This window comes from Natrix helvetica (genome assembly GCF_964273705.1).
Source record: "Natrix helvetica genome assembly, chromosome: Z".
Classification (NCBI taxonomy): Eukaryota; Metazoa; Chordata; class Lepidosauria; order Squamata; family Natricidae; genus Natrix; species Natrix helvetica.
In genome coordinates this window covers 79,882,294-79,907,712 of record NC_138554.1, presented here as the reverse complement: position 1 = coordinate 79,907,712, position 25,419 = coordinate 79,882,294, and the positions used below count along the sequence as shown (strand labels likewise).

General features: G+C 41.1%; 1 protein-coding gene across 1 annotated transcript; it reads right to left on the bottom strand.

Annotated features, from left to right (window-relative positions):
* Positions 1-4,119: 4,119 nt before the first annotated feature.
* Positions 4,120-25,041, bottom strand: DCLK3 (doublecortin like kinase 3; the record flags this gene model as incomplete). The annotated part of the gene is made up of 5 exons (XM_081970653.1): positions 4,120-4,205; positions 5,500-5,649; positions 13,591-13,723; positions 24,278-24,448; positions 25,036-25,041. The coding sequence occupies 5 exons, from the start codon at positions 25,039-25,041 to the stop codon at positions 4,120-4,122; spliced, it is 546 nt and encodes a 181-aa protein (XP_081826779.1).
* Between the last annotated feature and the right edge of the window lie 378 nt (positions 25,042-25,419).

Sequence of the window (25,419 nt, the reverse complement as noted above, 5' to 3'; positions counted from 1 at the left end):
TGTTTTTTTTCTTTTGCAGTAGTAGTATTTAACAGGATGAAAAGTCAAAGTAGTTTGACCTCTTTCTTCATCAAGAGACTAAGACTGGAACAATCAGATACAACAGAATTAGATTCAGAACTGCCACAAGCACCATTCCTCGAATAATTCTCTTCTAGATTTTAATTCACCTCTTTCATTTAGTATCTCCTTATAAAGTAATTACTTTCCCTAAATTAATAAAATTTTGATGTACGAACATCTCCAGCATCGATAACCAGTTTAGTTTTGTTGTTTGATCCTCATCCATACATCAAGTAAAGCTTGTCTTATATTGTGGCTCTGAAAGTATTGGTGGGTTTTATGTTTTCCAGTTTTCCATCCCATAAGAAGGCATGCCACTCCATTTGCATACCATTACCTTCCAACGCTAATAGTCTTCTGTTTTTAAGTCCTATCCAGTCTTTTACCCATGTTAGTGCTGACGCTTGGTAATATCTTTCCCAAGTTGGCAGTCTGAATCCTTCTCTTTCCTTGGAATCCTGTAGAGTTTCAATTAATTCTGTGCCTTTTTCCTTGCCAAATAAATTTAGATACCATTTTGTTTAAATTTCTAAAATATTCTTTCTCCAATCTTATTAGTATGTTTTGAAATAAAAAAAGTATTTTGGGTAAGATGTTCATTTTGACTGTTGCTTTTCTCCCCATGAAGAAGAGCTGTAAATTTTTCCACTGTTCTAAATCCACCTTAATTTGATAAAATAGTTTATTGTAATTACCGTGTTTCCCCGAAAATATGACATGTCCTGAAAATAAGGCCATGCCATATTTTTCAATTGGGCAAAAATATAAGCCCTCCCCTGAAAATAAGCCTCTTGGACAACCTCTCTCTGGCCAGGCAGAGTCTTCCAGCAGCTGGCCCACAACCATTGGGCGCACTCCCAGAGTGACCACTGCTGGAAGACTCAGCAGTTGATCTCCGGAGTTTGGAAGCCAGAGAAGAAGCCATACTGGGATGGCGGCAACGCCCTGGCCCTGCAGGGAGAGCTTGGCCAGGGCATGGTGAGACTGGGAGGCATGTGAGTGGGGAGCAGAATAGGTGCTCATTGTATCCCCTTTTATTACCACTCTGGCCATTTGATTGCAGTAAATTGCCTTAAACATATTTATGAAGTTTTCACCAAATTACAGGACCCAAAATAATATAGAATATTTGATGAGGAAATTGAATGAGTTTGGGGCTTTGTCAGGTTTCAAAATAAATAAACACAAAACAACAATGCTGATTGAGAATATGCCTTCTCAGGATAGTGATATATTCAATTCAATAACAAGTCGAGTTTTAGGGTTCAGAAAAAGGTGACATACTTAGGGGTTATGTTGACAAATGCAAACATAAAACTGTTTCAAAACAACTATGGTACTTCTTTGGAGGGATTTACAAAGATGGGATAAATTGCATTTATCACTATTGGGTAGAATCTCTGTTACCAAGATAAATATCTTATCAAAGATGTTTTTTTATTTCAGAAGTTATCAATACTTACAACGGACAATCCATTTAAACAATGGCAGAAGGGTATTTCTAAGTTCATATGGCAAGGGGAAAACAATAAGAATTAGATATAAGTAAGGTGACCAACCGTCCTCCTTTAGGGAGGACAGTCCTTCTTTTGTAAGTTCTGTCCTCCCTCGAAAAGTGTCCTCCTACATGTCCTCCTTTTTGATATTTGAAGGCTAATCTGTTGCACATTATGTGACGTATTTTATTAAACAGTTTTTAATGGTGTTTTTTTTACTTCATCGCAAGTATATTGAACAGATATTGAATCTTGTGTTGAATTTTTATCTAAAGAAATGCTAGACATTAAAATAGACGACAATTGTCTCTTTGAAGAAATTAGAAGACTGAATGTATATTTAAATTCTGAAAAATTAATACAATGGGAAAATCAACACGTTGAAATTGATAAAAGATGGGTGGATATTTTCAGCCATTTCAAAAACGAACATATTCCATGTGAACATTTATTTATACTTGTTCAATTTACATTGTGCTGCCCTGGAACTAATGCAGCAGTTGAAAGAGTTTTTTTTTTCAATTGCCAATGATTTTTGGACAAGTGAGAAATCGAGATTGAATGTTGATACTCTAGCTGCAGCACTTGCCGTAAAATTCAATATGAAGGATATTTCTTGTTCAGATATTTCCAATATATTCTTAGAAGATGATACATTGACAAAAAATATTAATTCAATGGAAAAGTACTCATTTAAATAATAATTAACAGGCATGTAAGCATAATTACAATATAAAATGTTGCAAATGTTTTTATTATGCATATATCATATTTTAGTGTATTATTGTTGCAATGAATGAAATATTTCTTTTATTTACAATATATTTTTTCCAATTTATTTGTCCTCCTTTTCATTGTAAAAAAGTTGGTCACCTTAATATAAGCTATTACAAGATGCTAAGGAAAGAGGGGGTTTGGGCCTACCAGATATGAAACTGTATTTTGATGCATGCTGTTTGATCTGGCCAAAAGGCTGGGTATCTCTAGAATAAGAGGTTTGTCAAGCCCGAATTTGACATATGTGTAGCCATTTTATTTAGCTCTCTATTATACTCATTTATTCCTTTTCTTTCTCTTTACTATGTAAGAGGGGGTTTCAGGCTCACCACATTCTTAAGGTGGGGGGAAGGAGCGAATAGATAGTGAAGATTGTTTTGGCTAGGTGACCTCCATGGTAATCCTGATGAGCAGATTTTTAAAAAACCAACAGGAATATCTTTCTCTTGGTTTGATTTTGTCAGAAAAATGGTAGTTGTATTTGTTTATGAAATATTGGTCTTGAGAAAAGTATTTCTTGGCTGATTGGAAATGTAAATAGTTAAAGGATAAGACACTTGCAAATATTCCTGAACTTTGTCTGATATGGTTTTACTTCCATGATCATCTACTTCAACGGAATTGAAGTATATTCAATACTAGCTTAATACCTGTGCTCCGCTACGAAACTATGTGATTGGGCTTGATAAATCTACACTTACAGCTTGAAAATTAATGAGTAGTTATGATCGGCCTCTTCTATCCTCTTCTCTCCCTCAGCCTTCCCCCCCATAAATGTCTCCTATCCTATCCCCTTCTCACCCTCAGGCTTGCCCCACAAAAACGTCTCCTATCTTATCTCCTTCTCTCCCTCAGGCTCCTCTCCAAACTCCCAGCCAGCAGGCCAGATCACTGGCCAAAGTAGAAGTTTGAACAGAGATCTTTTGAGGTGGGGAGGGGGGAGTAGAATCTCTTAGTATCAGAGCATGTTAATAATAATCTAACAAATACTAATGAGCTGATGGTTATTTTGAAAAATCCTTTCTAAGCGAGTAACTAGAAGCTGAGAGGAGCATATGTGCCACATTTCAAGTTTGTAGGCTTTATGGTTCTGGAGATTTTGTGATCCGGCATGAGTGGGTTTCACTTTTACATATATAGATTTAATGTATAATGGTAATTTTTGCAATATTTTGGTATTTTATTATTCATGAATTTAAAAAATCACTCTTCCAGGGACAATCTACTTAACTATTCTCCATAGTGGTGGAGCTAGCATCCAGGAATGAGTTAACACCATCTGTCACCCAATCAGGCTGAGTCTACAAGCTGTGATGACATGCCTCCTCTGGTAGCTCCTTCCAGCTTTTAGACTCAGTCTATCTTAGGACAAGACGTCTGTTTAAATTCTCTTCCATTCCTGAATGCTTTATATCTTCCATAATATCCAAAGAAATCAAGAAAAAGGATTTTCTTCTGGAATTTTGGCTCCCATCAACAGCAGGCAGAGCAGCTTCTGCCCAAGCCTACTGAAGGCCATCAGACAGCAGTGACTGGGTTCCAACAGATGTCTCCTCTGGCTCTGCCAGTGGCAAGCAGATGCTAGACACAAGTGGAAACTTGCACCCACCCCCTTTACCGGGGAGCAATTGTTTGGGGATTACCTAGAGCATCTCCTGATTGAGTCCAGGGATAAAGAAAAAAAATATTCCATTCCTTTATTGACATGCCGAAGCTCATCCCCTGCCTTATTTTCATCGCTCGCCCTTTTGAGGTTTGGACAGGGGATTCAACCTTCCTCATGTCATTGGACCTCACAGAGGCATAACCGCAAGTGCCCATCCTCCCCGCCCACAGACAGTTTCTCCACTTCTGAGTACAGGGCCCTCCCTATAAGGAATACAAGACAGTGACAATTAAATTAGGAACAATGGTCAACTCTATACTACATGTACATATCTCAGGATTCATATTGCCAATCCATCTTTGAGATCATAATCTAGCCAAAGCTACTATTCTAGACTGCAACCTCAGAGAGTTCTTATTTAACAAATACCTTTTACAAATTCTATCAAAGCAGCAACTTTATCTGGTGTATAATTCACAGTACCCATTTAAACATGAAGGCCCTAAAGAAAGGAAGAAAATCACAATATCAAAAATAATATATTTATGTAATATTAGAAATAACTAAAGCATGTACATAGACACAGATAAATTCAGAATACATCTAACAGCTTACTTAAGAGAAGAAGACCATTTTCTTTATTTAGTCTCATCCCTCTTTCTTTGGATATGGAAAAGTAAATAATATTTCACATAAACTCTAAGTATAATATCTATGCACAATTAAAACAAAGCTCTGGTATGCATTATATATAGTTTGTACAAGAAATCATTTCCATCCTTGATATACAAATATTTTAAATATTAACAATATAAAACATCAAGGATATGTTCAATAACATGATTTCAAAAAATTAATATGCCCCCAAAGAATTTTTCTTTTAAGCAACTCATACCACAACAAGCTTTTGAAACTAAGTTTTTTTTAAAAAAAGAAAAGAAACTTATTCATGGCTTTTAATTAAAAAAAATCTAGGTAGCTCATTCAATTCCCAGGAAATTAAGCATACTGAAAATAATTCTCTGGACCTGGCCTTTCTGTAACCATATTTAATATACGTGAATGATTCAAAAATAGGCTTATTCATTTTAACCAGCAGTTTGACAAGTTCTTGGGTAAGTCACATTTACAAAATGTTTTTTTCAAAATATATTTCTGTAACAAGAATTTAACCAAGATCACATATATTTCATCACCATTGCATCTTATTTCGTTTTGGAGACCAAAGAGAAGTGTCTTAATCATCAAAATGCATGGCAAAGTCAATCAAAATCTTGCCTTTCAGATGGGAGTTCTTTTGTTCACTTAAAAAGAAATCCTTTTTCAAAAATGACAAATTGCTATGTACAAAGAACCAGGAAATGACTGCATGATACCACATAAAATCAGTTAAATCGATATATGCTCAGCAGACTTCAACTCTAGCAGAAGTAATGAATTTGCCTAAAACCCTAACATTTGATCTCCGAAAGAAGATTGTATGAATACAGAATGGAAAAACATTGTCTTTGGTGTGCATGATCCCTTATGAGTCTTCTTTGGTAACTTCTGACTTACACTGACTTCGAAAGTATTGCTCAAGACTGATGGTCACCTCCCTTTGGAGATTTCTACAGTTCCTTTCTCCAGCTGTGTGGATCCATAGGTGCCGAAGAACTTGTTGAGCAGTATAGTGCTTTTTTGGCTCAACTACCATTAAGCGCAAAGACAAGTATAATTAATATGACTTCACTTTGAAATTTCATAGAATTGGAAAAAACTCAATAAAATTTAAAAATTTAAAGTATGGCAACAATGGGCCACAATTTGGAAGACCAAAATTACAAAAACATTCAATTGTACTGCACTAAGAAAGATTTATATGTCTGTCAAAATTTTAGAATAAAGTATTAAAAGTAGTATGAAATAATTTTACAATATACTTTTACTTTTAATAAAGTTTCAAAAAACATGTAGCAGAGAATAAGAAAAAAAACAATGCTTTGCACTAAAAAAGACCAGCATTAAGCATCATACTTCAGATTTTGCACAACAAAATTATTATATAGACAAATCACAGCTTAACTTTGCTTCTCCATTATTATGGCTCTATAACAGGGGTGTCAAACTCAATTTCATTGTTCAGCTCAATGTTGCTTGCATCGGGACATCCCTGTAGTGGCCCTGGCAGGGCTGGGGGGATCCATTTTCTCCAGTGGAGGAAGGCAAGACCAGGGTGAGCACCAAACCCTTCTCCACCAGAGGAGTTTTACCATCCCTCTCAGGCCACATGAAGACTCCAGATGGCAGTGCAGGCTGTCTGGAGCCCTAGGCAACAGAGGGCAAGCGCTGAGCCTGACCCTCAACCTCCCAGGGCACGATGACCCCAAAGCCTCTGCCCACTGCTGCCTCCCTGTTGCCAGCTCTCCTCAGAGCCTCTGACAGCTTTAAAAAGAAACCCCAAAAGGGAGCTGCAGCTTCTCTTTTTCCCCACCCTCCCCATTGCCTGGACTGACTTTATGCCTGATGCCAAAATGGCAGTTCTCCTTCTGAGCCCCCCAACCCCAGAAGCTCTGCTCCCCACAATGCCAGAAGTCACAGCCCACCACCATTCACCTGCCACGTCCCCTAACAGTCCCAAAGCTCCTGCGACCACTTATTGCCCATTGCACGCTTGTCAGAAGCATCATGGCTTCTGTCTGCCACCCGATTGTCCTAAAGGTCCCATTCCGTTCCCATTCGGAAGTGGGGGTGGTCCCAGTGAAAGGGAAGCTTGCAAGTTGTGAGGCCAGGTGGGTGAATTTGTCATGGAAAGGATGATGCAGGCACAGCGCTGATCTACAACTTGGTACATCCATCCGGGTCAGAATGTCAGCATTGTGGTCTGCCAGCAGAGTTGGTAGCAGATTCTGACAGTGAGGAGAGGGGAAGTACATGGGCCAGTCGAGATGATCCAATCTCTTCATGCAAAACTTTATTAAGTACATCATTTTGGCACATAATGAAAGCAAAATCAACTAATTCATATTGAAAACAATTAAAGATAAACCCAGTTATGATTTAGCATTAGGTGTGAATAAATTTTACTCATGAAATTGCTCATATTTCCACTATTTAAGGGGATATCTAGGAAATATACTGTCAAGGTTCCGACTGACGAACTCAACCCAGCAAGCACTGATGAAACAATCCAATATCTTCATGCAAAACTTTAGTGAGTACATCATTTTGGCACAGAATGAAAGCAAAACCAGCTCTGGCTGATTCCTGAGCAATTCAATATAATTAAAGTATAGAATTCTCCCTCCCACATGCTTGTCGGCTACTGTGAACACACCCAGGGGGAGTCCCCAGCCAGGCTGGGATGACCCAGGCTGAGGGGATGGGGCTGGTCGCTCGCAGTCTGCAGGGCAGCCCCACCACCAAGATCTAAGGCTGATCGTGTCCCAGCCTGGATGTCACCATGAAGTTGTTGTAGATCAGCATATAGTAGAGGCGAAGAGGCAGCACCATACCCACCAGCACCTCCACTACCTCCATGGCCTGCTTGCCACCCAGCCTCGCCCACTGGCCTCACCTCCTGTCCTGGGTAGAAAAGTCATGGCCACCAGCAGCACCGCCACCCTCTCCCGCCCTTGTCCCTTCTTGTAAGGTGACCAACCGTCCTCCTTTAGGGAGGACAGTCCTTCTTTTGTAAGTTCTGTCCTCCCTCGAAAAGTGTCCTCCTACATGTCCTCCTTTTTGATATTTGAAGGCTAATCTGTTGCGCATTATGTGACGTATTTTATTAAACAGTTTTTAATGGTGTTTTTTTTACTTCATCGCAAGTATATTGAACAGATATTGAATCTTGTGTTGAATTTTTATCTAAAGAAATGCTAGACATTAAAATAGACGACAATTGTCTCTTTGAAGAAATTAGAAGACTGAATGTATATTTAAATTCTGAAAAATTAATACAATGGGAAAATCAACACGTTGAAATTGATAAAAGATGGGTGGATATTTTCAGCCATTTCAAAAACGAACATATTCCATGTGAACATTTATTTATACTTGTTCAATTTACATTGTGCTGCCCTGGAACTAATGCAGCAGTTGAAAGAGTTTTTTTTTTCAATTGCCAATGATTTTTGGACAAGTGAGAAATCGAGATTGAATGTTGATACTCTAGCTGCAGCACTTGCCGTAAAATTCAATATGAAGGATATTTCTTGTTCAGATATTTCCAATATATTCTTAGAAGATGATACATTGACAAAAAATATTAATTCAATGGAAAAGTACTCATTTAAATAATAATTAACAGGCATGTAAGCATAATTACAATATAAAATGTTGCAAATGTTTTTATTATGCATATATCATATTTTAGTGTATTATTGTTGCAATGAATGAAATATTTCTTTTATTTACGATATATTTTTTCCAATTTATTTGGCCTCCTTTTCATTGTAAAAAAGTTGGTCACCTTACTTCTTGGAGAAGGAAGGAAGGAAGGAAAGGAAGGAAGGAAGGAAGGAAGGAAGGAAGGAAGGAAGGAAGGAAGGAAAGTTATGAAAGGGATGGAGGATTTGAGGGAAGTCCTGCCTTAGCATTTAGCCATCAGCAGCCCTGCTTCCCTTTCACCATCATCTTTCCCCCTCCTTCTCCTCTCTCTTGCTCATCTACCATCCTATTGCTGAGGATGCTTTGGTTACAAAGCTAAGTCTCCTGGCAAGGAAAGGGAGTGAGCCTCCATCTGACTTTGGACTGATGAACTGATCCATAGACTTAGCCCTCCGACATACACCAGGAGCAAACTGGCCAAGGTGAGCAAACACAACAGCAGCAGCCTCAAGGAGGAGGTAAGTATGGCCCATGCTGGGCTCAGCTGGGCTACAGGGTCCCAGCACCCCAGGAACTCAAGGGTAAGACTGGGTCCTTGACTTCCGTTGCCCAGGGCACCAGGAAACCCATGCCACTCTCCAGGAATGGCAACTCTCCTCAGGTGGACAAGACTTTGGCGCTTGCCCTCTTCTTGCCTTCCTCTGCTGGAGACTTTGCCTGCCCCCCCCCCCCCCCAGGAGGCTGGAGGATGACACTGCTGCATGTGGAAGTGCGGAGAAAAAAAGTTTGAAGGAAGCAGTTTCCTCTGAGTCCAACCTCTGCCTTGACAGATCTCTGCCCCTCCTCTTCTAAGCCAGACCCCGCACTAGCAGTCAAAGGTGAAGCCAATCTTCGCTCCCTGGCAGCAGAAGTTTTGGGTTGGTCTGGATGACCTCATGGGGCACCATGAGAAGACTTTCATCTAGAGCTCTGAAATTTGTGATGCAGGCCCATGGCAATGCCCTGAGCAATGGCTCGAGTGATCACATTCTGAAAATTTTCAGAAAGTTCTGGATACACTGGGGTTAGACTAGGAGGCTCCAGTTCGGGTCTGGAACCTGCAGATTGAGGAGCCAGACATGGCCTGGTGGAACCAGCTGCCATACGGCCAAAGGACTCCCCACAGTGTCCTGAAGACTGCACAGGAGATAGAGGAGGGGATAAGGGGCTATCTTCTCTCACAGAGCCACATAGGGAACCTGGAGAACCCAAGCTGAACTTCAGTCAAGGGTGAAGGCCTGTGAGGGGAGCGTGACCTGGATGGGAAAGGACTGATTTTCTCCATAATCCTCCTGCCTGCAGCTCTGGTAATGTGGGGCTCTTTGCTAGGAACTCTCCCCCTGGCTGACTTTGAGGAGGTTTTCTTCAAGGTAGACCTCCCCTCATTACTGGGGTAGCCCCCCGGGAGGTCCTCTCACCCAGATTGGAATCACCTGGTAATCCAGGGGCAGCTGCTCCCCCACTCCTTGTGGCCTCCGCCATCGCGCCCCTACTCATGTCGCTGTCTCTCCACCTCTTCTCACTTCACCACCAGTGTGAGCTCTGTGAGTGGTTCAGAGCTCCTTCGAACCGGTGCTGCCTGCTGCCGATCCATGGCTTGAAAGACTGGCCCACCACCGAACAGATGGGGCCCTCCCCAGTTCACTGGCGAAGCACAGGCCCAAAAACCCTATACAGGGCACCAGCAGTGGCTCTGGGCGTCTGCGGCATCTGTAACCAGGAACACCGATCCTCGCGCTCCAACAAGAGAAAGAAAAAATATTGACATAGGCAAATGATTTATATTTTAAAATATGAATAAAATATTAGAAAATAAATTGCTTACGTCTTGTCACATGCAATTCTAAGTATATTTAATAACCTTCTAATCATCCTAAACTTAATAAAGCATGATTGGGGCCCATTAACACCTGTTCTTGCCAGACTTATACAGAGGCATCTGGTATTATAAATAGGACTGTCAGCCTTATCAGGAAACATGACCAGTTGAGCTAATTCTACTTTATTGAATCTAGTAATAGTTTGAAGGAAAGTGTCCTGTGGTCTCTTTTTTTTCTGTTTTATTTTTTAAATTTTTTTAAATAAAAATGTCCAATCAATATATGAACAGTATGGCACTTGGGCACCACACATTCCAATACAAACAAAACTCATCAGATTAAATATTATTATTATATTCAATCAACTTATATAATTCTCATAACAATATACATCTATATTAGGTTACACTTACTTTACTTTACTTTATTTGGACTTTTATACTGCCCCCTCTCCCCAAAGGGACTCGGGGCGGTGTACAGTCAGATAAAACACATAAATAAATCGAAAGTACAAACATAATTACATACTCTTGCATACAATCTTTCATTATTCAGTTATTCCACCTATTCCTCATCAATATTCCCTTTATTTCTATCACAGTCTAACTTTTAATCATATCACCCTATAAAAGGCTTTTCCCTTCTTTCCTATCTAACTTCTAATCATGTCACCTACCTACAAAAAGAGAAAGAAAAAAGCAGAGGGAGGGAGGGAAAGAGGAAAAATCAATTCAAAACAGCAACCTAGAAAAGGAATCATCCTTCAATTGTCGCCTGCTTTATACTTTAATTGCTATGCTTTAAAAGAAAGAGGGGGAAAAGGAAAAACAAGTCAAAACAATAAGAAAAAAAAGCTTGTTTACCCATCATCTCTTGCCCGCTTTGACACCTCAGTTGCTATGCTTTTTTTACTGCCCCTCCCCCATTTCTCTCTTCAGTCTTCCTCTATATCTTTTTATTGGATGTCCAATGACCCTGCCTCCATTTCAAATGTATCTTCTGACTCTCGTAGTATGTTTCCCCTCTGGTTCAATTCATTAATAATAATAATTTTTGTTATGATCTTCTTCTTGTTTTTTCCTTCTTTATTTCTTCTTGTTCTATCATCATTATCCATCGTGTAGTGTTTTCCATAATATCCTTAAATTCTTTGTCCATATGTCGTTTATATTTGGAAAAAGTAGATCCATCTCCTGGACAATTCCATTCATTTCTCCTTCTTCAGTATCTTTTTTTTTTTAATTAATTTTTATCCAACAATCCAAGAACTATTTATTTAGTCTTTAAATTATTCTTCAAGAAATACACTAGTCCAAATTCTTTATATTTCATAAGTTAACACTCAGTTCCATTCGAATAGTCCCAAAACCCTTTATATCCTCTTTGCAAATTCAATCCTCTGATATAATGTTCAAGTGTCTCTTTAATTAAATCACTTACTTATAGTTTCTTCTTTTGTCAGCAGGTGGCACTCTCCATTTAAATTTCGGTTTGCTAGTTTACTAGTGTTGTTTGAGTTGTACAGCCAAAATAAAAGAGTATATATAATCCCAATATTTAAAAATACTTTCCCAGTAGTGCTTTTTCCTAGTTTAAGACTTTGTTTATTTCATTATTTCATAATCTGTTGCTTATTTTCCTGCAGCTTTTATTTCCGGTTAAGTATTTTTTCCCCAAAACGCTCCAAAGTGCTTAGGCTAACACTCAATTCTGGGCAAATAGTTCTGGATTATTTTTTTGGTTTCAATTTAAGGCAAAAGAAGCATTCTCTCCCCCAGTTCCATTACTTCTCACCTTCTTCTCTCCAGCACCATTCTTAGCTGTTATTCTTTGGTTGTCCCAGCTTTGTAGTAGCCATCTTTAGACTGCTTCTTCTTCTTGTGGTGGCTAAGAGGAAAAAGAAACCCCGGGCCAGACAGGAGAGCTGTGACTCTTCCTGACCTCACAGAGTGCTTCCTCATTGCTTCACCACTCCTTCAGGGAGGCTTAGGCTCCCTCCAGAGCCCACAAACAGGAAGAGTTCAGCACAGGGAACACAGAGACCCTATGGTCTCTTTGGTCTCTTTTTACAGAGGAGTTTACAGGAAGAGTTCAGCACAGGGAACACAGAGACCCTATGGTCTCTTTGGTCTCTTTTTACAGACTACAAGTTATAGGGGATCTTTTCTGAGTTTCTTTTTCTGCTCTTTAGACATCTGCAGGGACCACCTCATTTATCTGATCATTTCCAAGGTAGCATCTCTTCGCACCTGTCTCTCAAGGGTATTCTCACATACCATTACAAGGACAGAATGAGCCCAGGTTTTCAATTCACTACTTATATCATAATATAGTATCAGTATGTATACATGTATGCCACTATGTGCATTCAAAAACAGATGCATATATGTGTACACACTTTCACAGGGATGACAGAGCCAGTACTTCTCACCTATATGTGAAGCAGTTTGGATTGTCAAGGTCTTAATTAAAACTTAAGGAATATGCTAGCAATTTTTGGATTTATTCCAGCTTTGAACTTCAAAAGCCACTGACTCTCAAAAGGTTGTTGGTGTCTCATAAACAATAAAAATTGCGAGTTTAGGAATACTCCTTAAGCATATTTTCAACTAACATATAAAGAAGAATCTATTTAAAATGGGTAATAATATATAAACAATTTACACTAGTGTGGTGTTAGTGAGACCACTGAGCAACACCAGTAAATTTCTATACCATACTTTTGTTTTCTCTCTCCTCTCCTTTGCCCAAATCATTTTTGCTATCTAATTAATACATGGTAATGAACATGATGGCACACACTCATTCATTTTTTTCATGTCTCTATTGAAGGCAAAGAGGCAACTAACCAAAGTAAGATCAGTTACATATCAAGTAAAATTTCCCTGTCCTTAAGTAGTAAAATACAGCATTAAATAACTACAGTCTACTGAACTACTTAAGTACTGCTTAAAGGACTAGCTCTGATGAAGTATGTAAAAAAGCACAGTATGCCTTATGCCCAGACTATTATTGTATACCAAATTGCTCATTTTCCTAATTAATACTGTTAACAAAACACAAAGACTACAATCCAATTGTACTCCCATAGCATACAAATTCCTAGTTTTTTGAGAAAAAGAAAGGGGAGTGATGTAAAACAATTCCTAAAGTTTATCCCAATCCCCATTTCTGTACCACTCTTTTGTGCATTTTCAGACATGCATAACTGGAGACAATTCAGCATTCCTCAATAATTACCATCAGAAAGAGACAAGTGAGCAATAAAACATCAGACAACTCTGTAATATAATACAAAAGAACACACCGAGGACAAATTCATAGTGTTGTAAGAATGTACAGCCCAAATGAACAATCACAGCAATATCCACACATTCATAGTTATAAGAACATCTACTTGGATAAAAACTAAGCAAAATAAAACAAAATTAATCAAATGCTTACGTAACAACATAAAAAATTTACAAAAAATTATGTTCACCATTCTCAGCAAGTATTTCAGGAGCAACATAAGTTGGAGTTCCACATACAGTGAATATTGGTCTTGTCAACTGTTTTGCAAGACCAAAATCTGCTAGTTTCAATGTGATAGTTTTATCTGAATTATGCTGAACCTAAACAGGAAAACCAAAATTAGACAGAAATCATTAGTGTGAATTGCACACAAGCTTGAGGTTTAACCATCAACTAAAAATTAAATTACACAATGGATCTCTATTGCTACAAAACTGATAGTGGAATAGAACCTATCATATCTAACTGCCTATCACAAATAAACAGATATTGATTTAATTACTATGATGTCACAGAGAGTATTTCAAAGGTTTTAGTTGGCTGGACTGGTTAAACCACTACAGAAATCCACCTCTTTTGCTATACAAGTAGTCCTCAATTTACACCATTCATTTAGTGACCAAAGCTACAATGGCACTGAAAAAAGTGACTTTCAACTGGTTTTCATACTTAACAATTCTTGCAGTAATCCCTTGTCACATCTTCAAAATTTGGGTGCTTGACAACTAGTATGTATTTATGCCTAGGGTCATATGATCACCATCTGTAATCTCAGCTTCTGACAATCAGTCAATAGGGTAAGTCAGATTCACTTAATGACTGAATAATTTGCTTAACAATTGCAGCGATTCACTTAACAGCTGTGGCAAAATGTCATAAAATGGAGCAACAGAAATGCTGGGTTCAATTTTGGTCATAAGTTGAGGACTACCCAGACTGAAGTTCCTTGAGTAGAAGGGCACTGTTACAATAGCTAACCTTTCAGTGACACATTATGGTGCCTCAGCTGAAAAGAATCTTGAGAAAAATATCAAGGAATTATTTGGAAAGTTTTAGAATATGAAATGAATTTTATGAGCCACTGCAATCCTCCCAAAGCCACTTAAATGAATGAAGCCTTTGATTTTCTTTTTTGTTTCTTTGGCTATAGTTTTGATATATCTCCTGAACACTTGCATGAAAACAGGAAGGCAAAAAATTTATTAAAAAAGGAGGCACATAAATCTTCATTTGTTTGAACTGATGAGCCAAGAAAGCCATCAATGACTTCAATGAACACCTTTAAAGGTACATGTATTCTTCTATACAGACATTACAACAGGCCCCCCTTTTTGTCTTCCGTTATCCCTAGCCACATAAGATAGAATATCGATCCATATAATATTTTGCTACGCATCTATGCCATTTGCTATGCATCTATCCCATTTCTCAAATACACTAAAGATTACTTACATACTGCAAATTATTAAGGTCATTAGAGAAATTAATCATGTTTCACTTTTGCATTCTATTTTATAGAATAATTGTGTAAAACCTATTTATCAGTTTAGAAGAGGGAAGTATACTCTTAAGTTATTTTTTTAATGTATTAAAGTTGAATGGAATTACATCTAATGCAAATCAGAAATTCCTTTTCTCAAGAAAGTACTCCAAACTTTTTCAATGAGCTCAACCAGAGAATGTAATCAATTCAATCAATCCAAATCCCTACATTAATCCTTAAAGGGATAGGAACAATTTGTACCATTCTGCATATTTTTCATACTCCTTTGCTAGATCATTTGTTCATATAAACCAGTGGTGGGTTTCAATTTTTTTTAGAACCTATTCTGTGGGTGTGGCCTATTTTGTGGGCATGGCTTGGCAGTCATGTGATCGGGTGGTATGACCAACTTGACATCATTCATGCACACTCAGTCACATGACCACACCACCCCCAAGCCTTGTGGGACTCCTTTGAAGGGAGGGGGAAGAGAGGGGAAAACCTCCCAAAAATAGACAACTGGAGGATTAAGGGCCAAAATTAGGGAAATCGGAGAAGGCAGGACAGAGAGGAATCCAGTAGAAAGCTATCGCATGCTGGGGAAAGAACCTTGGGAGATCAGAGGAGGCAAGACATAGGGGAATCCAGTAGAAAGCTATTGCATGCTGGGAAAGAACCTTGGGAGATTGGAGGAGGCAGGACAGAGGGGAATCCAGTAGAAAGCTATTGCATGCTGAGGAAAGAACCTTGGGAAATCTGAGAAGGCAGGAGAGAGGGGAATCCAGTAGAAAGCTATTGCATGCTGGGGAAAGAACCTTGGGAAATCTGAGAAGGCAGGAGAGAGGGGAATCCAGTAGAAAGCTATCGCATACTGGGGAAAGAACCCTGGGAGATCGGAGGCGGCAGGACAGAGAGGAATCCAGTAGAAAGCTATCGCATGCTGGGGAAAGAACCTTGGGAGATCAGAGGAGGCAAGACATAGGGGAATCCAGTAGAAAGCTATTGCATGCTGGGAAAGAACCTTGGGAGATTGGAGGAGGCAGGACAGAGGGGAATCCAGTAGAAAGCTATTGCATGCTGAGGAAAGAACCTTGGGAAATCTGAGAAGGCAGGAGAGAGGGGAATCCAGTAGAAAGCTATTGCATGCTGGGGAAAGAACCTTGGGAAATCTGAGAAGGCAGGAGAGAGGGGAATCCAGTAGAAAGCTATCGCACACTGGGGAAAGAACCCTGGGAGATCGGAGGCGGCAAGACAGAGGGGAATCCAGTAGAAAGCTATCGCATGCTGGAGAAAGAACCCTGGGAGATTGGAGGAGGCAAGACAGAGGGGAATCCAGTAGAAAGCTATCACACATTGGGGAAAGAACTTTGGAAGATCAGAGGACAGAGGGGAATCCAGGTGAAAACTCCTGAGCTTGCCCCTGCTGTCTGATGGATTGTACAACTTTCTCACATGATTGTGTTATATCCTTGACATATGGCCTGACAGCCGGCAACAGCCAAGATGCGCCTGATTGGCTAAGACGTGGCTTGGCTGAGTGTGGGCTGTTCGGGCCATTCCTATTGGCTGCCCTGCTTGACAGCTCCATATAAATAGTGCTGAAGTTGCTGTAAATAGTTCTGACTGCTGTCTGTTGTTAACAAACCGCGTTGCGTCTCCTCAGGGACCCCCACCTGAAGCAGCGGCTTCTAGCCTGGGTGGAGATCACTCTCCAACAAGCGGTGGAAGAGGCCAGAGCCGCCGAACTATCAGAACAGTCCACGGCACAAATGTTCAAATACCAGCCACCACCTCCGCCCAACCGCACAAATTTAATCGACGAGTTCGTGCTCTTCTCCAGTGCCCTCTCTGTCCATCCTCTCCATCGTCTTCCTCGACCATGTGGACCACCTGGGCTTAGTGCGCATGAAAGCTTTAGCGCGCAGCTATGTCTGGTGGCCCCACTTGGATGACGAGATAGCAGCCTGGCTGGCATGGTGTTCCCCGTGCCAGCTGTCTCACCCCGCCCCACCTGCTGCATCTGTCCGGCAGTGGGAGACTCCTAGGGGCCATGGTCGAGGGTCCATGTGGATTTCGCAGGCCCTTCCATGGCCAGGTGTTCTTGGTGGTTGTGGATGCATACTCTCGCTGGGTGGAAGTTGTCAGGGAAAAAAAATGCCCTGGGGAAATCTGAGATCAATGGACCGTGGCTGATTCCCTTCCGCATATCTTTTGAGATATTGAGAAAAATAAAAGTCTTTAAAATTATTCTAATTAATAAACAAACTTTAATAATAAAATAATAAAAGTAAATGAAACAGAAAATAACTAATTGGTTACATTTTGATAATGAAAGCTACGTCTGCCAAGTTAGCAGGCGAACAAAGAAGAGAGGAATTTTTTTGGAATGTGTAACGCATGCGCAATAAATCACTTTCAGATAACATTTTGTTTTATGACCTGCGCAATAAAGCTTTCTTAGTTTAACTCTTGAGTGTCAATTCAGGCAGTTCAGGCCTAGCAAACTTTTTAACATCGTGACACCCCTTCTTTTGCTAGTCTGGGCTGACGTCATCAAATCATCAATTAAGGCACATCTTCTTTCGCAGATACTCGTGTTGATTTGCGGCGAGTGGTTTGTTAAGCATGTCTGCAATCTGATCATGTGTAGAAACATATTGCAATTTAACAAAACCTTGCTTAACTAATTGCTTTGTGTTTTGATAACGAATGTCAATGTGTCTGGACCTAGAACCTGTAAAATGTGACTCAGAAATATAAACAACAGATACATTATCTTCCATCACGGTGATTGGTCGAATCGGACGTGTCCAGATATCTGTGATCAAAGCATCAAACCACGTTAGAGAATTACAAGCATCTGAAACACAAGCATATTCAGCTTCAGTAGATGAACATGAAACAAAACTCTGTTTTCTCACTTGCCAGTAAACAGGACAACCATTTAGGAACATCATGTAACCAGAAGTGCTTTTGCGTGACTTCTTGTCGCTCGCCCAGTCGGAATCAACAAAACAAATCAACTTTGGTTGATCAGTGTGTGTTGGTTCTAGCAATAACTTCATGTGCTTAGTGTGTTTCAGGTATTTCAACAACTTCTTATTGCATGACCAATGAAATTGTGTTGCCTTACCTACGTGTCGTGATAAAAGATTAACACTAAGTGCGATGTCAGGTCTGGTCCAACTACTAATGTATAATAGTGAACCAATGACTGAACGATAAAGTGTTTGATCCTCGAACTCAGGACTTGGTTCATGTGTTAAGTTGTGAAAATCTGTTTGCATGGGTGTCTTTGTTGTGCTAGCATCTTTCATGTTGCAATGATGTAGAATGTGGTCGATTTTCTCCTCTTGTGAAAGACTAAACCCCTTCTGTGTCTTTTCAATTTGAACACCTAAATAAGTGCTAATGTGTCCTAAAGATTTTAGTGTGAAGTATCTCTGCAAACTTTTGGCAAAAATCTCACTCATTTTCTTATTTGGACCAATATAAACAATATCATCAACATAAACAAGAATTATCTCATATGCATTGTTAGATCTTTTTGTGAACACACATTCATCAGTTTCAGACTTAATAAAGCCCATTGAATTTAGTTTGTCAGTAAGACATAAATACCACATTAAACCTGACTGTTTCAGACCATAAAGACTTTTGTTCAGGAACCAGGTATCCCCTTCTTGCTTTCTGAATCCTGGAGGGCTTCTCACGTAGATCTCTTCATCTAGGTCTGCATGTAGATAAGCTGTGTCCACATCAAATTGAAAAACTTCTAAACCAAGAATAGTTGCAGTGGTTAAAGCAATTTTTACACTTTCAGTTCTGACTGTTGGTGAGTAAGTGTTTGTGTAGTCCTCAGGATAACGTTGAGCGAAACCCTGAGCTACCAGTCTGGCTTTGTATAAAGACTCACCATTTGGTTTCTTCTTGATTCTGTAGACCCATCGGGTGCCAATGACTTTCTTGTTTGCTGGAGGTTTTGCAGGTGTGAATACATTAAGTTTCTTTAAACTGTCCATTTCATCCTGCATTGCATCATACCATTTGTCTTGTTCTGAATCAGGAAGCTGTTTGATTTGTGTGAATGTCTCTGGAGGAAGAGTAACGTTGCAAATCAAAGGTAATGGTGACTTTGTCAGTTGCCATGAATAACGTTGTGGAGGGATTCCTTTTGTGGCCCTCTTGGAGCGTCTAGGAACATCAGTCCAGTCTTCTTCTTCTTCATCATCATCCTCGTCCTCACGTTCGTCGCTAGCATCAGCATCCGCGGCTTGCGAAGACGGAACATCAGGTTGTGAAGAGCTGGTAGAAGGAACATCTGCCTGCAAATTGTCATCAGGCTGCGTGGCATCTGGAACACCATCTCTAGGAAAATAAACTTCAGGATCATTGGAATGAATCCTGGACCAGTCAATGTCTTCCTCAAAATTAGCAGATTGTGAAATGACAATCACATGTTTAGTATCAATGAATTTGTACCATTTTGAATTATCATCAATACCCATAAATCTCAGTCTCTTTGCTACTGTACCTCCCTTTCGTCTTTGACTTAAGGGAGTGTTCACCATAGCATATGAACCAAAAATATGGAGGTTCTTGAGATTAGGCTTGTAGCCATACAGCATGTAGAAAGGAGTTTGATTGATTACACTGCTCCAAGTACGGTTGACAATGTAATTTGCATATTTGATTGCTTCACCCCAGTATGCGTTACTGAGATTGGCATCTTCTAGAAGACAACACATCATGGTTTGTAGAACCCCTTGTCTTCTTTCTACGACTCCGTTATGAGCCGGTGTATATGGAGCAGATGTCTGATGAAGAATTCCATTCTTACGCATCCAGTCCTGGAAACGCTGAGACATGAATTCTGCACCACGGTCACTCTGGATTCTGGCGATGCGAACTTGGTATTGTGTAGAAACAAATGCTGCAAAGTCTTTAAAGATCTGAAAGGTCTCAGATTTCTCTCTCATAGGATATACAAATCCATATCTAGAATGATTATCTACAATTGTTAAAAAATACTTTCTGCCACCAAGTGTTGGTGGGAAAGGACCCACTATGTCAGTGTGTACCAAATCAAAAATGCGTGTTGACCGGCGTGTAGCTTGTTTGGGAATTGCAGCCGCCTTGGATTTAGCCTTTTTGCAAACCGCACAATCCAAAAACACCTTACACCCCTTTAGATCCAAACCTTTTGCGAACTCCGGCATCTTTCTAAGAACACGGAAACTGGCATGCCCCAATCTTCTGTGCCACTTGTGAATACACCTGGAATGCAAAGGTTTACCAGTTAGTGAATTCTCAACATTAACAGTTTCATGAGGACCCTCAGGCTTGCTCTGAGCAATCTGTTTCTGTTTTCTTTGTTTGTTGGCTTTAGGAGCCTTTGGCACAGTAACGCTTTCTCTCTCTGGGACAACTCTCTCTGGGTTTGCGTTGTGCCTTTTTGGAGTTTGCATACTTGCCTGTACTTGCCCTTTAGGCTTTGGCTTTAAGTAATAAACACCACCAATCAGCATGGTTTCAGCAACAATATCACCATCTTTAACTAAGTAACTTGCTTTTTCGAGGTGGTGAACCTGGAACTTTAGATCTCTAGACAAGTGACTTTGACTAAGCAAATTACTGGTTGCTGAAGGTATGTAATAAACATCAGGGATGTGTGTATCGAGCTCTTCAATGTAAACAGTTCCTTTTCCCATGACCTTGCAAGTGTGGTTGGTGAAGGAATACAGTTCTCGATACTCGGGCTCTGGTTCGCCCATCTCTGTGAAAAGTTCCCTTCTGTGGGTAACGTGCACAGCTGCTCCACTATCTAAAGTCCACAAAAGACGTCTCTCGAACTTTGGATCAGGTTGTGGAACGTTGGTTATGGCCAGTGTCACAAGTGGAGCTTGTGAATCACGCCTTGGACCACGACGACCTTGTCTTCCGCCTCTACCTCTGCCTCTGGAATCTGTTCCTCTGGGCTGGTACGTGGCGGGAGCTGGAACTCGTTGGGGACAATCCCGGGTGTCATGTCCCACACGGTTGCAGGTGTAGCATTTTGGCATCCTTGGAGCATAGCCTCTTCCTCGGAAGGGACGTCTGGCTGGAGCCTTTGACGCTGGAGGTCGTTGCAGATGTGGGGTAGCTAACCTGATAGCTTCGTCTTCCACTAAAAGTCTGCAAACGTGGTTAACTGTGCGTTGAGCAATAGGCACGTAGTTAATCTTTGCAACAGCATCTTTCCATTCATAATTCAATGAGTTAATGATGATGCTAATCATTTGGATATCATCGATTACATGGCCATTTTGTCTCAATTCACTTCTCATTCTTTTCAGTTTGGTCAAATGTCCACCAATTCGTTCACCAGGTTTCAACTTCGAACCATGGAACTCGGACATGAGCAAACATGAAGATTCAATTGAAACGGGCCTGTAGCAATCTTCCAAAATAGCCCATATTTCTTGGGCAGTTGCATCAGGTGGAAAGATACCTTGGATCTCAATTTCCATTGACATGAGTAAAGTCGTGATTGCTCTGTTTTCGAGGTCTCTTATTGCAGGCGTCCACGGTGGAGGAGGAGGATTAAAAATCATGGAATGTGTGCCTTCTCTTCGAAGTAAGAGCGCAATTTCACTGACCCAGGCTTTATAATTCTCTCCTGACTCCTTTAATTTGGACTCACCAGTCAAGGGGGTGACTGTGAATACCTGCTGAGGAACAATTTGTTGCTCTGGTTGCAAATCTGGTTGTTGAACCAGGGGATGCTGGGGTTGCATCATTGGCCTTTGCGTGGCAACATCAAATTGGCTTCCTCGAATTCGCCTTTGGCTTTGCCTTTTTCCATCTAGGGAGGATTCAACGCCGCCAGGGGGTGTTGAAGACTTAACCTTTGGGGGCAAAGTTTGGGCTTCTGTAAAACTCATAGACAGATCTCTAAAAATCTGGTCCAATTGCTTCATCTTTTGCTGTAATAATTTTTCTCCGCCAGCAGATGGCAGTGCAGCTTCACTTTTTGGCTGTCTCACCTTTCTATACGTATGCGGAAGTTCAGTTGACTCAAAGGGACCACGTGACCTCAGTGACGTGTACATGTCTCTTTGTTCTGATTGACCAATGAACTCTGTGGGGTGTGTCTTAGGCTGTTGTTTTGAAGACAAGATGGCGTCCTCAGACATTTTGGGAGTGGGGGAGCTTCTCCTACTTCGCCTTATCTCTTCAAAACACACTCTCGCCTCCCTAGCATATCTTTCGAAACGTTCTATTTGATCAAGATAGCTTTGCATTTCTTGCTCATCATCTGGGGGGATTTCATAAAATCTGCTTTCTGCGTGGGAGGATTTTTTTTTGTGCCGGCAGTTGCCATTCATCAATCGTTTGATAATCTGCAAGGGTCTGGGAATGGAGTGGCTCTGGCAGAGTGGGAAGTTTTGGCTTGGCCCCAAAAAATTCATAATCTCCTGGAGATATTTTAGAAGGAGGAACCACTGACCTCGTTTCGTGGATGTCGCGTCCTGTAGCTCCTTCCCCCATATTTGGCTCGGCACTTTGTTGCTCCTGGAGTACGTTTGAAGTTTTTTGCTTCTCTGTGTCCGAGGAAGCCTCCTCGTCAGAGGAAGCTGATTCATCTGTGCTCGCCCCATCTTTCCTTTTCTTTTTTTTCTTTTTCTCCGACATTGCTAATTAGGCTTAGTCGGTTATCTTTAGATAGTATGAAGGGAAAATACAGCCATAAATTGTAACCATCTCAGCTTGTATCATCGGACCAACTCTGCTACCAAGTTGTCAGGGGAAAAAAAATGCCCTGGGGAAATCTGAGATCAATGGACCGTGGCTGATTCCCTTCCGCATATCTTTTGAGATATTGAGAAAAATAAAAGTCTTTAAAATTATTCTAATTAATAAACAAACTTTAATAATAAAATAATAAAAGTAAATGAAACAGAAAATAACTAATTGGTTACATTTTGATAATGAAAGCTACGTCTGCCAAGTTAGCAGGCGAACAAAGAAGAGAGGAATTTTTTTGGAATGTGTAACGCATGCGCAATAAATCACTTTCAGATAACATTTTGTTTTATGACCTGCACAATAAAGCTTTCTTAGTTTAACTCTTGAGTGTCAATTCAGGCAGTTCAGGCCTAGCAAACTTTTTAACATCGTGACAGAAGTCATCTTCATGTCATCCACCACAGCGGAGAGTACCATCAGGGCGCCTCTTCGCCACACACGGGATGCCAGACATTCTCGTATCCGACAATGGGCCGCACGACCCATTGCATCCACGACCTTTCAAGAGTTCCTGGCTATGCAGGGCATCCGCCATGCACCCACCGCCCCTTACCACCCTGCCTGCAATGGCTGGGTGGAACGGGCCATCCACTCAGCCAAAGAGGCATTGGGCAGGATGGATCGGGGTGATTGGCCGGCAAGGGTGGCCGCTTACCTTTTAGGTCAGCACTCCACCCCTTGCCCCATTGACAACAAAAGCCCCGCCAAGCTTCTGATGGGCCGGCAACTGCAGAGACCCCTGGATAGAATGTACCCACTCTATTCAGGGGAACAGCCGTGCAACCTGGGGGCCCCTCCCCACATATTCGGGGTGGGGAATTTGATTTGGGCTAGGAGCTACACGGGGGATCCTAGGTGGGTGCCCCCACTGTCTCAGAAATAACTGGTCCCTGTTGTTACAGGGTCCACCTTCCAGATGGCACCAAGTGGTGGTGCCATGTGGATCAACTAAGGTGCCACCACCCAACTAAGGCATCTGCTCAAACCGACATGTCAAGCCTGGCCACCGTCACCTTGCAGCCATCCTCAATACCGCCGCCACTGGCAAACACAATCATGTGTGTGGCCTTCCCCCAGTCAGGCCTCGCCTACCCAGATGCCACATACCGGCAGTTGCATTCAAGCCCGTCTCCATCAGACGCATCCCCTTGCCCTGTCCTACCTGGGCCTTCAGGTCCGCCCTCTGGTGCAGGCCTGGATGACGTTGCCCGGAGCTACACTTCCTTCAGGGAGGAGCTTCCATAGGCACCTCTTCCTCCTCCTCCGCCGCCTCCTCAACTGAGGCGTTCAGGGTGGGTCCGGGGCCCCCCAGCTACCTCAGCGAATATGCATGTGCTACATACGCGCCTGCATCCTCGCTGGGGGGAAAGGAGTGTTATATCCTTGACATACGACCTGACAGCCGGCAACAGCCAAGCCGTCTCATTGGCTAAGATGTGGCTTGGCTGAGCGTGGGCTGTTCGGGCCGTTCCTATTGGCTACCCTGCTTGACTGCTCCATATAAATAGCTGTCAAGCAGGGAAGGTGCTGAAGTTGCTGTAAATAGTTCTGACTGCTGTCTGTTGTTAATAAACTGCGTTGCGTCTCCTCAGAAGTGCCTCACCTCATTCCTTCGACCAATAAACAAAAGATTGTTTTTCCACCGTGAAAATCCCAAGGCTTCTGAGATGTCAGCAATGAGCTGTTCAAATGTTTGAACAGAATGCCGGTTTAAAAGCAATGTTATCTTCCTGACGGCATGCCTACAGGGCTTCACTACTGTGATAATCCTTGGCTTTTATCATAACATAAAATTCATCAAGCATATATATAAATGCTTTACTACAAAAACAAAAATGTTTAGTATGAAAATGAGGAGAGAAAGATATTTTTTTTTCCTCGCTATAATTTTTCGACTTCTTATTCTTTTGCCAAGGGTATCAAAAAAGTGCAATCTTGCTGCAACACCACCTTTCATTTTTCTTGTCCGCCTTCCGATCTCTGGCACAAAAGCTTTTAAATCAAATATGTAATATTTTTGTCCGTTTTACTTAGCCAAGAACCCTAAGAAGAAACTGACTAGTTAGACACTTAGATGTATTCTTATTTCTTTCATTATGCAATGAAATTGGTATTAAGCCTCTACGATGCTCAACACACATGAAATGTAGCATGTTCTACCCCCACCCCCCACAAATACACACATAATGAGATTTCCAATCCCACTTTATCAGGAATCCTAATTGGTGCCTGCTGTATTTTATGGTGGACCTCCCAAAAGTCTTTGCAACCCAAAGTTACAGCTAATATAGCACCCCTATGATCACTCACCCTTATGACTGATCATAGGAATGCTGCAGTGCTTCCGCACCTATCTCCTACCTCCATTTCCCACACTGGATTCCCGCAGGCCTTGGATTTGCTTTCCACCCCATTGAGCCCCTCCTCACTTAACTTTCATAGATCTCCAGAGCTCAGAGGTTGGGTTAGGGAAAGACAGCAGGTCATTAGGTTGCTAGCCACATGGCATAATTCTAGAAATGGTCACCATTTTTCAAGTGGCAACATTAAAATGGTGGCCATTTCCAGGAGTGTGCTATACCATGTATCCCAGCATCAGAGAACCTTGCTTTGCTTTGCTAACACAACTTTTGCAGCACTCCACAATGTTCCATCATTTTCTGAGTTGCTGCTCCTAGGATCATGCTGTGCATCCTAGCAATGGAGCAGCTTGCAGCTACATGGCACAGCAATGGAAGAAGCCAC